At 44.3% G+C, this 15,346-nt stretch overlaps 1 protein-coding gene across 2 annotated transcripts in view; it reads right to left on the minus strand.

Annotated features, from left to right (window-relative positions):
• The window catches only part of KCNJ6 (potassium voltage-gated channel subfamily J member 6), a 331,877-nt gene that overhangs the window by 240,410 nt on the left and 76,121 nt on the right, over positions 1-15,346 (minus strand). For both annotated transcript variants that reach the window (XM_027548902.1, XM_027548903.1), the window contains exon 2: positions 5,316-5,367. In XM_027548902.1, the coding sequence (XP_027404703.1) occupies positions 5,316-5,340 (25 nt within the window). In that variant the 5' untranslated portion in view covers positions 5,341-5,367. The remainder of the gene's footprint in view (positions 1-5,315; positions 5,368-15,346) is intronic.

A 15,346-nucleotide genomic window follows, 5' to 3' on the forward strand; every position in this document is an offset into this window, starting at 1 on the left:
AATGGGAGGGACTGCGGTTCACTCACCTTGGTCCTGACTGGGAGAGGATTGCTCGGGGTACAGTAGCTGCTCTGCTGTTTATCTGAAGATAGTGATGGGGAACTCTTTGCTGTGCAGGTGGGTTATAGTTGCGATGATCACAGGGATGACGGAAGGCACAGCCTGGGTAGGATGGTTCGTGGGGAGGACCTGAAGGGGTGCTCTGGGGCTCACATGCCCTAGAGAGGTTGGACAGAGGACAGTGGAAAACCTCAGAGTCAGTTCCTCCCTCTGTGATTCTGAGTGTGCAGTGGCCGGCCCCGAGGACCGCCTACTTATTCAGGGATGTGCTCTGTACCTGTGCCTGATGTGGAGAAAGCTGCAAAAGGGGGGGCTCCAGGAATTCAGGCCGAGTGCTGGGGATTGGAGTGGGGCTTGGAAAGGGGCTCTGAAGCCTGGAGAAGGTGTCCTGGCCAAGCATTTCCACCTGTCCTGCCCCACAACTCCATCACTGCTAGCAGGACCAGACATTTGATTTCAATCCACATTGTTAGTGGACCCATACTGTGAGACTTCTTGTGCTGTGTCTGACATATTCCCAAGGATGGGGGAGATATACTGGCAATCGACAACCCTGAAGAGAATTACCTACAGAAAATTTATATAAGAATGACCTACAAAGGCACTCTTAAGGATCACGATTGCACAGCTCCTGCATGACTCTCAACACCTCCAATTTGTCACTGTCTGACTTAGATTCTAGGGGCCAGGACAGAGCCTCAGTGTTACCTCTGATGATAGAAAGTATGGGATTTGGTTTCCTTGTTGGGGTCACCATGTGCCTATTTATAGGCAAGGTTGGGAGTCTCCACTTGGGTCAGGCTTTCAGCTTGGTTTCCATTCTTGGGTGGGTAGTAAAATCTGGGTTCGTGACGGCCAAGTTCAGAGTAACTTCCTCTAGTCCGGAATTTTCTGCTGGCCCATTTGGAACAGGGTTTCTGATGGTTGAAGTATGAGAATATCCACTTCTAACAGATGCTAACAGAGATTAAAATGTCAAAGGGGAGTGGCAAAAATCAATAGCCTTTGAAACATTCAAAGTCACGGCCAATGAACCCATGTGTGCAGTGTATGAATTTTAACCTCCTGAACCTCCTTGTCAATATGTCTGCTTGGCTCCTTTCTCTTCTCTTCTTGTCTTTGCCCCCGATTCTGTCTCTTTCCTCTTTATCAGCTCTTTTTCTGGGTTTTATGTATATATACTTTATACATATGTGCTTCCCTGATAGCTCAGTTGGTAAAGAATCCACCTACAGTGCAGGAGACCCCGGTTCAACTCCTGGGTTGGGAAGATCCCCTGGAGAAGGGATAGGCTATCCACTCCAGTATTCTTGGGGTTCCCTTGTGGCTCAGCTGGTAAAGAATCCACCTGCAATGCGGGAGACCTGGGTTCAATCCCTGGGTTGGGAAGATCCTCTGGAGAAGGGAAAGGCTACCTACTCTAGTATTCTATCCTGGAGAATTCCAGGGATTGTACAGTCCCTGGGGTCACAAAGAGTCAGATGCGACTGAATGACTTTCACTTTCATATATATATATATATATATATATTTCCTCCTGTATTTCTCTCAGGTGCATTTTCTTATATTTCATCTGTTTTTCTTCCTTTCTGTATTTTCTCTTATCATATCCCCTCTTCACTTCAACAATGAGACAAATATATTTTGAAGTCTTGTCATGTATTTATTCAAGTTTTTTTTTCATTGGTGGTGGTTTAGTTGCTAAGTCGTGTCTGACTCTTGTGACCCCGTGGACTGTAGCTCCCCAGGATCCTCTGTCCATGGGATTCTCCAGGCAAGAATACTGGGTCGGGTTGCCATTTCTTTCTCCAGGGGATCTTCCTGACCCAGGGATTGAACCTGGGTCTCCTGCATTGGAGGCAGATTCTTTACCAACTGAGCTATGAGGGGAGCCCATTTTTCATTAAACATTTAAAAACCCTGTTAATATTTTGTGTCCCTTGCTTGCCCTTTTAAAAAGTGATGAATGCTGTTTGTTTTTGAGATGGGTGATTAATGGCAAGTGATAGAAATACTCCCCATCCTGCTGTAGAAGACAAAGAAGAGACCCCCATCCTCGTGAGTGCACTGGCATAGCCATCATAAGCATGTGAACCCCAACAGGACTGGAGAAGAAGCACCCTCCAGTTCTAGTTAAACACAGGGATGTTCTAGCAACCAGATGGCTTTTGCTCGGCAGTTTAACAAGCAAAATGTTCTCTGGCTCTGGAAACCCATTCAGTGTGCTGTGTCCTGGGCATTCGTGGTTCTGTTTTTGTCTCTTTTCCCTGGTGATCATGGATTTGATGTTCCCATCAAATTTATCATGCAGTAATTAAATCACTGTGGACAGTGACTGCAGCCATGAAATTAAAAAAAAAAAAAAACCAAAACATTTACTCCTTGGAAGAAAAGCTATTACAAACCTAAATAGTATATGAAAAAGCAAAGACATCACTTTGCTGACAAAGGTCTATCTAGTCAAAACTATGGTTTTTCCAGTAGTCATGTATGGATGTGAGAGTTGGACCATAAAGAAGGCTGAGCATTGAAGAATTGATGCTTTCAAATTGTGGTGTGGAGAAGACTCTTGAGACTCCCTTGGATAGCAGGGTGATCAAACCAGTCGATCCTAAAGGAAATCAACCCTGAACATCCATTGGAAGGACTGATAATGAAGCTGAAGTTCCAGTACTTTGGCCACATGATGCAAAGAGCTGATTCATTGGAAAAGACCCTGGTGCTTGGAAAGATTGAGGGCATGCAGAGAAGGGGACAACAGAGGATGAGATGGTTGGATGGCATCACGGACTCAATGGACATGAGTTTGAGCAAGCTCCAGGAGATAGTGAAGGACAGGGAAGCCTGGTGTGCCACAGTTCATGGGATCCCAAAAAGTTGGACATGACTGAGGGACTGAACAACAGCAACAATTAAATGTTAATTTTTTTCTTAGCCTACAGATACACTCTCCTTCCATAAGTATGTATTCATTTCATAGCAGGAAGTTTTCCTATGTAGAATACATATAAGGTTGTATATGACATTATTCAGGAATTTCATTTTTGTGAAACATTTGTTAGTGTTGACCACATGATTAACTTTCATAGTGAGCCCCTCAGAGAGTAATATTGCATCTTATACATTTTATGGGAAAAGGAAATGGCAACCCTTTCCAGTATTTTTGCCTGGAAAATTCCATGAACATAGGAACCAGAGAGGCTACAGTCTTGGGGGTGTCAAAGAACCAGATGCAACTGAGCGCGTGCACACACACACACACACACATTTTATAATGTTATTTATCTTTGTTAGGATCAAGGGACTGAAATGTTGGATATGTTTCCAAGGTCTGTCTTCAAACTTTAAATTTTCTTTGTGCATTGAGCGCATATATGTTATTTATAAAAAGACTGAGCAAATTCTAGAAGAATGGCTATGCACTTTTATCTACCTGAGGGTCTGGAATTAAATTTTGGTGTCATTCTGTTAATCCAGTGGATGCATAGATCAAATTCACTAGAATAATTGCAGGGGCAGACATAAGACCAAAACCCAACACATCAGGGAGGGTCCTGGGAAGGCCCTTATTTAAATCCATCTGAATCCAATAGAGAAGAAAAATGAAAATAACTTTATCAGAGATACTGACCAGTAGATCTCTTATAGGGCCCTTAATGGTTTACAAATTAGTTAGGTAAGTTAAAAAATATTCACTGAACTAGAATATCAGATACTAATAAGATCCTCATCATAAAACCTGTTAGCATCACAATTCACATGAGATACTATTTGGTTTAATGCACCGTACACCCCAGACTCCATCCCTGGACACTGATGCTAGTCCCAAGCTGTTGGTCTTTCTAGCGTTCAGAGAATCTGTGTCTTTTGTGTTGATGGCTTTGGACTTGGAGATGAGTACTAAGTCTGTGGATGTGTTATGGATGGTGAATTACTTGGAGTGTCACAATCTCACTCCATATTTTGACAGCCCGGGCATGTCAGTTTCATGGTGGTCCTGGTATACTCACTGTTTCATTCCAGGTCTGAGAAGGACACCTGCTGTGACTCAAGGTCCTCTCCCTGACAAAGAACCAGTTTGGTGTTCTTTGAATCAAGTGGTAAGTCCTCTGAACGTTTCTATGTCTGCAAGGCTAGAGGCAGAGAGAAGGGTAGAACGGAGTAAAGGCAGGGGATACTCAGAAGGGAGAGAGGAAAAGAGGCATGTGAAGTGAAGCATCTTGTTCTTCACTAAGTCCCTAAGAGCTATCGTTTACATGGTGTGGTTAGGCAGAGGTTTGGGGTGAGGAATTAGAGAAAGTGATGCACAGAATCTTGTATCGCTCCCTTTCCTTGGAGTCAGAACCTTCAGAGACAAGGGTTCATTATCCGTGCTACAGGAAAACAGGCGTATTTAAATCGTCTCGGGATTTGAGAAAAAGTAGCAGGAGGAGACAGAGGGGCAGTTAAACGTGGGCCAGATCCATGGTTAATTTGCCGGCCGCTTCTAAATAGGTGTTTATGGCCCTGAGGGTAATGGAGAGGTGTTTGCCTTGCCACTTTAGATGTGAAATCTATCACCGGAAAAAGTACCTTTCCAAGGGGAAAAGTCTGTGTGGTCTGTTTATTTCATATCCGTATGGTCTTCAATATTTAAACGTCAACACAGGAAATTGCATTTCTCAGTTTGCAGGATTTATTATAATTAATTTTTTCTGTTCTCTACAAAACGCTTCGTGTATCCTGCTTATTTGGCTTAAGGGCTTAGAGCATTATACTGCGGATGGATCTGAAACCTAAATCATTCCAACTGCCTACATCTCAAGTACTCCACTACTGGTTAATGGTTTTCTCTGAAATTTCTGAACCACCTAACAGGTCTAATAACAATAAACCATTTTTGCTCTCTTTAAATTGTCCAGCCTATGGAATATCTGCACACAAAACTTCAGCTTTAGACTTTGTCTAAACCTCTTAAGTCAGCTTAAAATTATTGTGGTTCTCAATGCCCAGTGCAGTGTTACAAATAAAATCCATTCTGATTCTTTAGCTCCAAACGTTAGGTGACCATTTCAGTACAGAATTGGACCTCGTGAGAGATGAATTTTGAATAATGCATAACATAACATTAACACAATATGATCTGTGTTAAATAGACCTTGGCTATGACAAGAGTGAAAGATAATTGGATAATCACAAGGGGATGTGTTTTTTTTGCAGTATTCTGTAGTTTTCCATTCAAAACCAAAGGTGAAGAATAAATTTCAAGTTACTCACTCATGGATTCTGTCAACTTGGCCATCGTTGAAATTTCCTCTTTGTGCTTTTCCTGGAGGTGAGAAAAAAAGATAATTATATATAAAGCACATCTTAAATATGAATCAACACAGTGGGTCTGTAACAACAGCTCTCTGTCACACCCCCTTTCTCTTCTGTTAGAATTTGGTCACCAAAGATGAAATGAGTTTTCAAATCTCACATTATTGCTCTATGATCAGCCAGTCACTGACAAGAGCTGTTTAGGACCCTAAAAAACGCTAGGGCTCTTGGAAATGATCTTGGATATATGTAATTGGTGATGCACGACAAGTTTTCAAAAACCTCTTTGACACTGGAGTTCTGACATCCTTATGCCAATCTTTCGCTCTCTATTTTCTCCTGTTGGAGCTTTTTTGGTATTTTTGGAGCTGGTATTTTTGCAGTCATTTGGTTTCTTTTTTTCCTAAAAGCTAAGTAAATCTGCTTACACATTTTTCTTTGTCTTTTTTTTAACTCTTGGAGTTTTAATTTTTTTTTTTTTGAAGTAAATCAGTTTTAATGGGTTTATGACCCTATTTTGGGCTGAAAACATTTTGTTTCAACTGGGATGTAGGTTATAACCCACTGAATTTGAGAACCAGAATGCCCATACATAAATTATGAAAATGTAGTACGCATGCGTGCATGCTCAGTTTCTTTGTGAATCCCTGGATGGTAGCCCGCCAGGCTCCTCTGTCCATGGGATTTCCCAGGCAGGACTACTGGTGTGGGTTGCTGTTTCCTTCTCCAGGGGATCTTGCCAACCCAGGGAATCGAACCTGCCTCTCTTATGTCTCCTGCATTGGCAGGCAGGTTCTTTACCCGCTGAATCTACTATTTTACTCATTAGCCATGAATCTGTTGTAATTAGGAGCTTACTTTGGACTGTTAAGAATAATGGTTCTCTTTTTTGAAGTTTCTGTTCAATTTCTTTAAGTTCCTTAGATTCTTAACATGTGTAGTAGCTGCTATTATTTTCTTATTTTTTGCAGCCTTGTTTTTTTCTGATGATGAAACCTATACAGGGAGAAGGAAATGGCAACCCACTCCAGTGTTCTTGCCTGGAGAATCCCAGGAATAGGGGAGCCTGGTGGGCTGCCGTCTATGGGGTCACACAGAGTCTTTTTTGCAACCTTGTTTTTTCTGATGATGAAACTTATACATACTCATTACTTAAAAAACTCAGACTATATTGAAAAATTAAAAATAAAAAATAGAATTCTTTCATAAGGCCAATCCACAGAGAAAACCACTGTAGTATTTTGGCGAAAACCTTCTATTCCAGTTTCTATACCTGTAAAAATATACAGATATGGAAATAGAATCCCCCTTTTATAAATAGAAATATCTATACTACATATACAGTGTTGGAAGCTACTCTCACTTAACACAGTATCATACACCTTGTATGTCAATAAAGGTAGAATGCATCATTTTTTACTGACTGCATGGCATTCATCATGAGTTACATAATAATTTCCTTATCTAGATTCCACTGAATTTGGTTCAAATTGTCACTATTTTATAAAACACTGTGATGAACGTTCTTGAACTCACGTATCTGTGCCCTTGTCCTGTCAACACTGAGGATAAATATTAGGATTAGGTATGATTGGGTTAAGAGTATGACTACTAAGAATTTTGACACTTGTAGCCCAATTTGTCCCCCACAAACGCTGACTCTGATTATGCTCAAAAACATTTGTGCATCCTTGTTAGCTTGTCCGTGGCATTAGCACTACCCTCCCCCCAAATCTTTGCCAAATTGATAGGCAGAAAGTTGTCTCTTGCGCCTTTATACTGCCATTTTTACTTCTCTGACTGTCTGTTTATGAAGGACCATAGCACGCCTTCACGTGGAGTAGGCACGTCACTGACTCTGTCGTGGAGCAGTCCTCCAGCCCTACGCCATCAACATTCCGCTTCTTAGAAGTCCAAGGTGGCATTTAGTTTTCCCGAGTGCCATAGTTTAGTGCTGAACTCTTCGCAGTTGCTTGGCTAGGACTTGAGCCAATGGGTCCTGGCTTGAATACTGAAATTCAGCTCATAGCACTATGATTCATTCTTCCAGAGCCAGTATTCCCAAACTCAAAGGGTCTGCTATGAGTGTCAATAAACGACTTTGCACATCCCAAGTACACTTGATTTTCACAAGTCCTTCATTAACAGCAGTGAAACCTGGGCACCGCCTCGTCTTTAAACTAATACTTGCCCTTGAGAAGAGGAGGAGAGCTGAGAAACCGCAATCTACCATCCTGCTGTAGAGGCATTAACTGTGATGGTTGGCCCTCCACGTGGTTTATATCAAGATGGAAAGAACTGGCATAGCTACTGGAGAGGCTAAGAGCACTGAGTGGCAGAGAAAAACAAGCCAGGCGGAGAGGACCTTGTCACAGCAGCACGGGTTCACAGGAGCGCGCACAGAGGCTGCTTCAAAGGTGAGTCTACCCTAACAGTCGATGGCAGTTTATGCATCGATGCAACTCCACGGTGAGAACTCACTGAATTCATCCTTCACCTGCAGGGCCCTTGTTCTGTCTCTGCTTGCTCTGACTCTCCACTTCACCTCCTAGCTTAGTTCTTCTGCTGATTTTTCCCTGTACCCCCACCCCTACTTAGACCATCTCTCCTTATATCCTGGTCTGTAACTGGTCTTCCCTTTATTCTCTGTGCCCATCAGGTCTTACTCTGCATCACTGACCTATTCAACTTGGCCCTCTCCTAATGGTCCCAGTGGTGAGACTCCCCAAACCCCTGGCACTCAGCTTCCAGGCATTAGATCCTTACAAAGCCCTGTTGGGTTTGTCTGTCTTCCTGTGTGTATATCACTGTGTTATCTCTTATGAACCTGCCACCTTTTGCACCCCAATCTTGCTCGTGGGCGGTCCTTGCAGATATTTTTATACAGATATGTTGGATATCCTGGAGAAATCAAATACTGCCTGTATCAGCATTTTCCTTTTCCCTGTAGTTAAATGAAAACTTCTGACATCGACAAGGGGAGGGGCCCATAAAAATTCTACATTTAGCCCTCTCAGTCTGACTCATCTATGTCATAATTTATGGTGGAAATCATGACATGTTTCTATGTAAGTAGTTTAATCATCCTAGGAGATGTCTTTAAACTCCTTATGTCCTTCCCTCAATATCAGAAGTTGAGGTTTGCAATTACATGGCATGTATACTCGACGAAGGATTTATACTTCATTTGAGCAAATTCTCCTCCTTTTTCTAAAGCCGAGAGCTCCCTCCAAAATAAACTTGCTGGTTATTGGATTACAATACTGGGAAGAGATTTGGAATGATAACAGGTTAAACCTGGAAGAGATTCTTTTAAAGACCATCAAGTCCAACCCCACAGTGACGCACCTGATGTAACTGAAGCAAATACTGATCTCTGGCATTTGTACCAAAAACAACAGAGCAGCTTTCCCCGAAGCGCGTGAGACCCAAGGCTGCCTGGCTCCCAGGAAACGACTCGTATGAGTATCAACAGCTGCTGGCCATGCACCCCATATCCTGTTTTCAAACCCTCCACCAGAACACTAAGTCCCAGAACCTTGACACACTCCTTGGATGAGCTGGGTTCTTCTGCTCTAAGACGAACTCCACTTAGAACTGTGTTGTCACATATTTAATGGGATAACAGAAACATTTAGAGTTTTGGCGAATCATGATGACATGTTTGAACAAAACATGTTCAAGGATGCTGAAAAAAGTCCCAAGTGTCTTGTTAAAATCACATCAAACTCTTTGGGCCAGAGCATTGACTCTCAGGGCCAGTGGGTATTTACTTTTCTTACTGTCTGACTCTATTCTCTCTACCATACCCGAAATATAAATAAAAAGCTCAGCAGTTTGCTTGAGATGTCTGCATGTGCACGTGTGTGTGTGTGTGTGTGTGTGTGTGTGTGTGTGTGTGATTTATACCCATACTTCTATTTCAGTTGGGGTGAATGTGGCTTCCTACCAGAACCACGCCAGATAAATACTTCCTTCTGTCTGAAATGACAGAGAGATTTTTAATGGGGGCAATTATAACAGAGCTTATAATTTACAAATCAGTCAGTCCTAAAGGAAATCAGTCCTGAATTTTCATTGGAAGGACTGATGCTGAAGCTGAAGCTCCAGTATTTTGGCCACTTGATGCGAAGGGCCAACTCATTGGAAAAGACCCTGATTCTGGGGAAGATTGAGAAAAGAAGGAAAAGGGGATGGCAGAAGATGAGATGGTTAGATAACATCACCAACTCAATGGACATGAGTTTGAGCAAACTCTGGGAGACGGTGAAGGCCAGGGAAGCCTGGTGTGCTGCTGTCCGTGGGGTCGCAAAGAGTCAGACAAAACTTAGCGACCGAACAACAACAATATAGCAGAATTGGACTGTAACTCAAAGCTACGACGAAGACACTGTGCGTGGGGGTAGGTTGGGGTGGGGCTGATTCATGAGTGCCAAGTCTTAGCGTGGCTGGAGGAGGGGATTTTCCGCCTCACGGGGCTCCCTCGAACACAGAGGGCAGGAGCTGGTACCGCTGAGTGAGGTCTGCGTGTAGAGCAGAGCGGCTGTCTTACTTTCTGGAACCCAGAAGTAGGTTTTTCAGGATGAGGGGGAAACTCATCAGAGTTGATGTATTTCAAACCAGTCATATTTGCATTTTGGATATTTTTATCTCTCTAAAAATGTGTGCTTATATTCATCAGAGAACTGATTTAAAAAAAAAAAAGTTGCAACCGCTTAAAGGAACATTTGTATAAAGTGGGAAATGATAGTTATTTTATGAGCTTCTATCCTCACTGGAGACCTCACCTCTAGGTTAAAGCAGGGGTCACACATTTCCCACCTTATCCTTTGGGTTCTCTGCAAATGTGCCAGCTGTCGCCCCCATCTGCAGCTTCCCTTTTCCACTTCCCTGACATGACACCATAGGAGGTCACTGGAGGATTGATTTAAAGGGAAAATGCCACGTCCTCAGATAGCCCATCAAATGAGTGTTCTTCTAATGGGGTGACATATGTTGCCTTGAGTTGCTACTGAAAAATATCACTGGTCTCAGGATTTAAGAGCCACTGATTAGCTTTTTTGCCTAATGGAAAACTCATGGAAATGAGTAGCCAGCACGCAACTATGGTTTGGGAGAATACCATAGGAACCCCTCCCATTTATTTCACACTTATTATGCCCTGGGACTATGTCAAGGGAGTTGGTAGATTAGTTCATTTAATTCCCACCATGACCCTGTGATGGAAACGCTCTAACCTCCACTTTGGGGATGGAGCAATCAAGGCACAGAGAGGGTCACCAAACTGCCCAGGTCACAGAGCTGGGAAGGAGTGGAGTTGGATGTCAAACCCGAAAGTTCAAACTCATGGAGCCAGAGCAGGCTCACAGAGGAAGAGCTTTGTTGTGTCAAGGAGGACTAAAGATGGAATACCCTGATGGGTCAGTGGTTGGGACTCTGCTTTCACTGCTGAGGGCCTGGGTTCAATCCCTTTGGAGAACTAAGATCTTGCAAGCAAGCAGCACAGCATGGCCAGAAAAAAAAAATAAAAAAAATAGAAGAGTGATGGGGGAGGGAGGAACAAGACCGAATATTCCAGGTAGAGAAGCAGAGATGGGGAACCATGGTACTTGGGGAGCAGCAGGTCCCCAAGGCCAAGTGTGAGAAGAGGGGAGGGGCCAGCTTAGAAGGTGGGGGTGTCCAGTGTGCAGACCGCAGAGGTCAGGCTGAGTCACTTCGGAGGGAGACCTGGGCTGGAGACGGGGTGAGATGTGTGGGAGGAGGGGGCAGGGGGCAGGGGGCCAAGGCCTGAACCAGTGTGGGCACCTTGGGGAAACCCAGAGAACTCTCTCTTAGCAGCCAAGGAACAAGGAGGCTTGAGGAACTGAGAACTTGTCCCTTAGAATGCGGTACAATGTTATGTAGTATAGTTAGGTTTTTTCTTTAAAAAAATTTTTATAGTTACACTGGGTCTTAGCTGCCACACGTGGGATTTTCGTTATAGCATGTGGCCTTCTCTCTAGTTGTGGCTCTTGGACTCCAGAGCACGTGGACCCAGCAGCTGCAATTATGGGGGCTCAGTAGTCACCCCGTAGCATGTACAATCCTAGTTCCCCAACCAGGGATCGAACCCGTGCGCTGGAAGTCCCTAAGTTAGTTACTTTTATCCTTGTTTTACTTGTTGAAGGACTCCTAAGGTGATCTAAAGATCTAAAGGATTTGGGGTAAAGAAAAAAAATGGTAGGGGTGTGTTTGAAGGAGGAGATGAAATTCTTCCAGGGCAGGGCAAGCAGGATGCTTTTGGTGACACGGCCTCCTTTGCACAAGGTGAGACCCCATCTCTCCGAGACACCCTTTCCAAGCTCCTTGTGTACGGTCCCCTTGCAGGGCTCCCTAGGCTGTGTCCCTGCGGCCGTGTTGACTAGACTTGGGAGGGGTCTCCTGCACGGAGGTATTAGGATGACTTATAAAAATAAATGAACTCAAGACTGTCCTTGTACTCATATCACCTCCATTCGCCTGTGCTCCAGGGTGTGTCTCAGGAAGGAGGAAAGGCTTTGGAGTATCACCCCGGGTCCTTTCCTGGAAGCAAGTGGAGCACCTGAGCTTCACTTGCCAAGAGAGGCAGGTGGCGGGGCTGCATCAGAAAACTGCTGGACTGCACGGCTATAGTTTCTCCAAACCTCTGTGTGTATCCTCCCCTGCTCAAAAAACCCTGTGGGCTAGCGACACTCCAGACTTCCTGTACCAACATCCCAGCAAGTTCTCATGATGCCCAGTGTGGCTGATTTCTTGGAATATTGATGAGTGACTCATTCCTCTTTTCCTAGAGCTCCTGGAAATATCATAAAATATAGGACAAGCATCATCGCTCTCATCACATCAAGACGTTCTCTTTAAAGAGAATGCTGAGCTCAGCTGCAGAGAGGCTTTGAGGAGATGGGGACAACTGAAACACGCAGAGGCGGCTCTCACTGCCACCAACCCCAGGAGGCACGCCTGTCGGAGGACACACCAGTGTGAGGCTCACTGCAGCCCTCCAGGACTCAGCGACAGCGTGCTGAATCTTGGAAGCAGCCTGGAATTCCCTCTTGGCTTCATCTCACTCCATCTATTGCCTCCCTTCTGGGCCAGTATTTCTCTGAAGCTCTAGTCACCTCCAGGACTATCTTTCAGAACCCTAGACCTTACAGGGGCCGATGCCTCCTCCACTCAGCTTCATCAGAAGCAGTGGTTTTGCTAAACTCTCCCTGTTCACAAGAGGAAGGGGAAAAGAGTTTGTAACGATGTCCCTTCTTTTCTATTTTCCTTTCGCCCACAGTGCAGGTTCTGAGCACAGTGAGTGCTCCAGTAGCTGCCCTTGCCTTTCCAGCTCTGCCCTGTTCCGTGGTTAAGTCAGAACACTTTCCTTGGAGAGCTGGCTTCTGAGGGCCTCTTCAGGCACATTTCCCATCACTCTTTGCTCCTAAACTACGTTCCTGCCAAATGACCCCTTTTTGGCACCTGGACGCGTTGCATCGTTCCACCCCTCCTCTTGCCTTCTTTGCCTGCACGGTCCGCGTCTCCTTGTCTTTCAGATTTAACTTCCCGTTTGGCATTATCCCTGCCTACTACTTTTCTGGTGACCATTCTCTCTGAGCCCCAGCACCTGCAGATACCTCTGGCATGACTTCCAGAGGCAACAGTGAAGACAGCTTCAGGAACAACTAGAAAACTCAAAAGAATTTATCTCTTTGTTTCCAAAGAAGAGAAAGCAAAATCCCCAAATGAAACAAAAGAATGAATATGGATACCAAGGGGAAAGGCAGGTGGGAGGAGTTGGGAGATTGGGATTGACGTATATACACTATTGATACTATCTATAAAAGCGAAGAGGAACTAAAGAGCCTCTTGATGAAGGTGAGAGAGGAGAGTGAAAAAGCTGGCTTAATCAATATTCAAAAAACTAAGATCATGCCATCCGGTCCCATCACTTCAAGGCAAGGAAAAGTGAAAGTGAAAGTAGCTCATTTTCTGGGCCAGTAAATGTGTCTGACTCTTTGTGACCCCATGGATTATACAGTTCATGGAATTCTCCAGGCCAGAATACTGGAGTGGGTAGCCTTTCCCTTCTCCATGGGATCTTCCTGACCCAGGGATCGAACCCAGGTCTCCCGCATTGCAGGCGGATTCTTTATCAGCTGAGCCACCAGGGAAGCCCAAGAATACTGGAGTGGGTAACCCATCCCTTCTCCAGCACATCTTCCTGCCCAGGAACTGAACCACCGGGGTCTCCCACATTTCAGGCAGATTCTTTACCAACTGAGCTATCAGGGAAGCCAAGTAGATGGGGGAAAATGAAAACAGTGACAGATTTTATTTTCTTGGGCTCCAAAATCACTGTGGACAGTGACTGCAGCCATGAAATTAAAAGACGCTTGCTCTTTGAAAGAAGAGATATGACAAACCTAGACAGTGTGGTAAAAATCAGAGACATCACTTTGTCAACAAAGGTCTGTATAGTCAAAGCTATGGTTTTTCAAGTAGCCATGTACAGATATGAGAGCTGGACCATAAAGATGGCTGAGCACCAAACAATTGATACTTTTGAACTGTTGTGTTGGAGAAGACTCTTGAGAGTCCCTTGGACTGCAAGGAGAAGATCAAACCAGACAATCCTAAAGGAAATTAACCCTGAATACTCACTGGAAGGACTGATGCTGAAACTGAAGCTCCAATACTTTGGCCACCTGATGCAAAGAGCTGACTCACTGGAAAAGCCCCTGATGCTGGGAAAGATTGAAGGCAGGAGGAGAAAGGGATGGCAGAGGATGAGATGGTTGGATAGCATCACCGACTCAATGGATATGTGTTTGAGCAAGCTCCAGGACTTGGTGATGGACAGGGAGACCTGGCGTGCTGTAGTCCATGGGGTCTCAAAGAGTCGGATATGACTTAATGACTTAATAAAAACAAATAAAACAGATAGCTAATGAGAACCTACTGTATAGCACAGGGAACTCCATTCAGTGCTCTGTGGTGACCTAAATGGGGAGGAAATCTGAAAAAGAGGAGATACATGTATGCTGCTGCCACTGCTAAGTCGCTTCAGTCCTGTCCGACTCTGTGCGACCCCATAGACGGCAGCCCACCAGGCTCCCCCGTCCCTGGGATTCTCCAGGCAAGAACACCGGAGTGGGTTGCCATTTCCTTCTCCAGTGCGTGAAAGTGAAGTCGCTCAGTCATGTCTGACTCTTAGCAACCCCATGGACTGCAGCCCACCAGGCTCCTCCATCCATGGGATTTTCCAGGCAAGAGTGCTGGAGTGGGGTGCCATTGCCTTCTCCAAGATACATGTGTAGATACAGATAATTCTCTTTACTGTGCAATAGAAACAAACTCAACATTGCTAAAGCAATTATATGCCAATAAAGTTAATTAAAAAAAGAATGAATAGAAGGAGTAAAATTTCTGTTAACAGTTGTGAGTTTCCTCACATGGGATGCTGGCTCATCATTTGTCCAGAATGTTCCAGAAGGATTTCGGCTCTAGGAAGTGATGCAATAGAATGATGCAATGAATGAATTTTAGAGCCCTTCTAAAGTTGTTTCAAATATGTGGTTATAGTTTAAGGGGGAAAATAAATTACACAGAGAAAACAACTGCTCAGAGCTCACAACTCCCCTGCCTTTTAACTTCTGCCTATAGTTTGCATTGGCAGGGATGAGCTAGCTTCTTCACTAGGGCTGGGCTGTGTTGTCATGAGGCAATTTGTCCATGTTCTGCCTCAAGAACTGCCTGGGTTGCAATGGAGAGCAAGGGATTTAGTTATTTGTCTATTCTTCCATTCATTCATTCATTTATGGCTCAGTTTTGTGAGGGATGATCACGGACAGCCTTTGAGAGGGCCATGATCAAGTGTTTTTTTTTTTTTTTTTTTCAGGAAGATTAATCCCAGGGTGAAACTTTAGACTGGGCTGCTCAATATTGGACAACCCATGTGGAAATGCCCCAGTGAGATGGGGAAGCCA

The sequence above is a fragment of the Bos indicus x Bos taurus genome, chromosome 1 (genome assembly GCF_003369695.1).
Source record: "Bos indicus x Bos taurus breed Angus x Brahman F1 hybrid chromosome 1, Bos_hybrid_MaternalHap_v2.0, whole genome shotgun sequence".
Taxonomy (NCBI): Eukaryota; Metazoa; Chordata; class Mammalia; order Artiodactyla; family Bovidae; genus Bos; species Bos indicus x Bos taurus.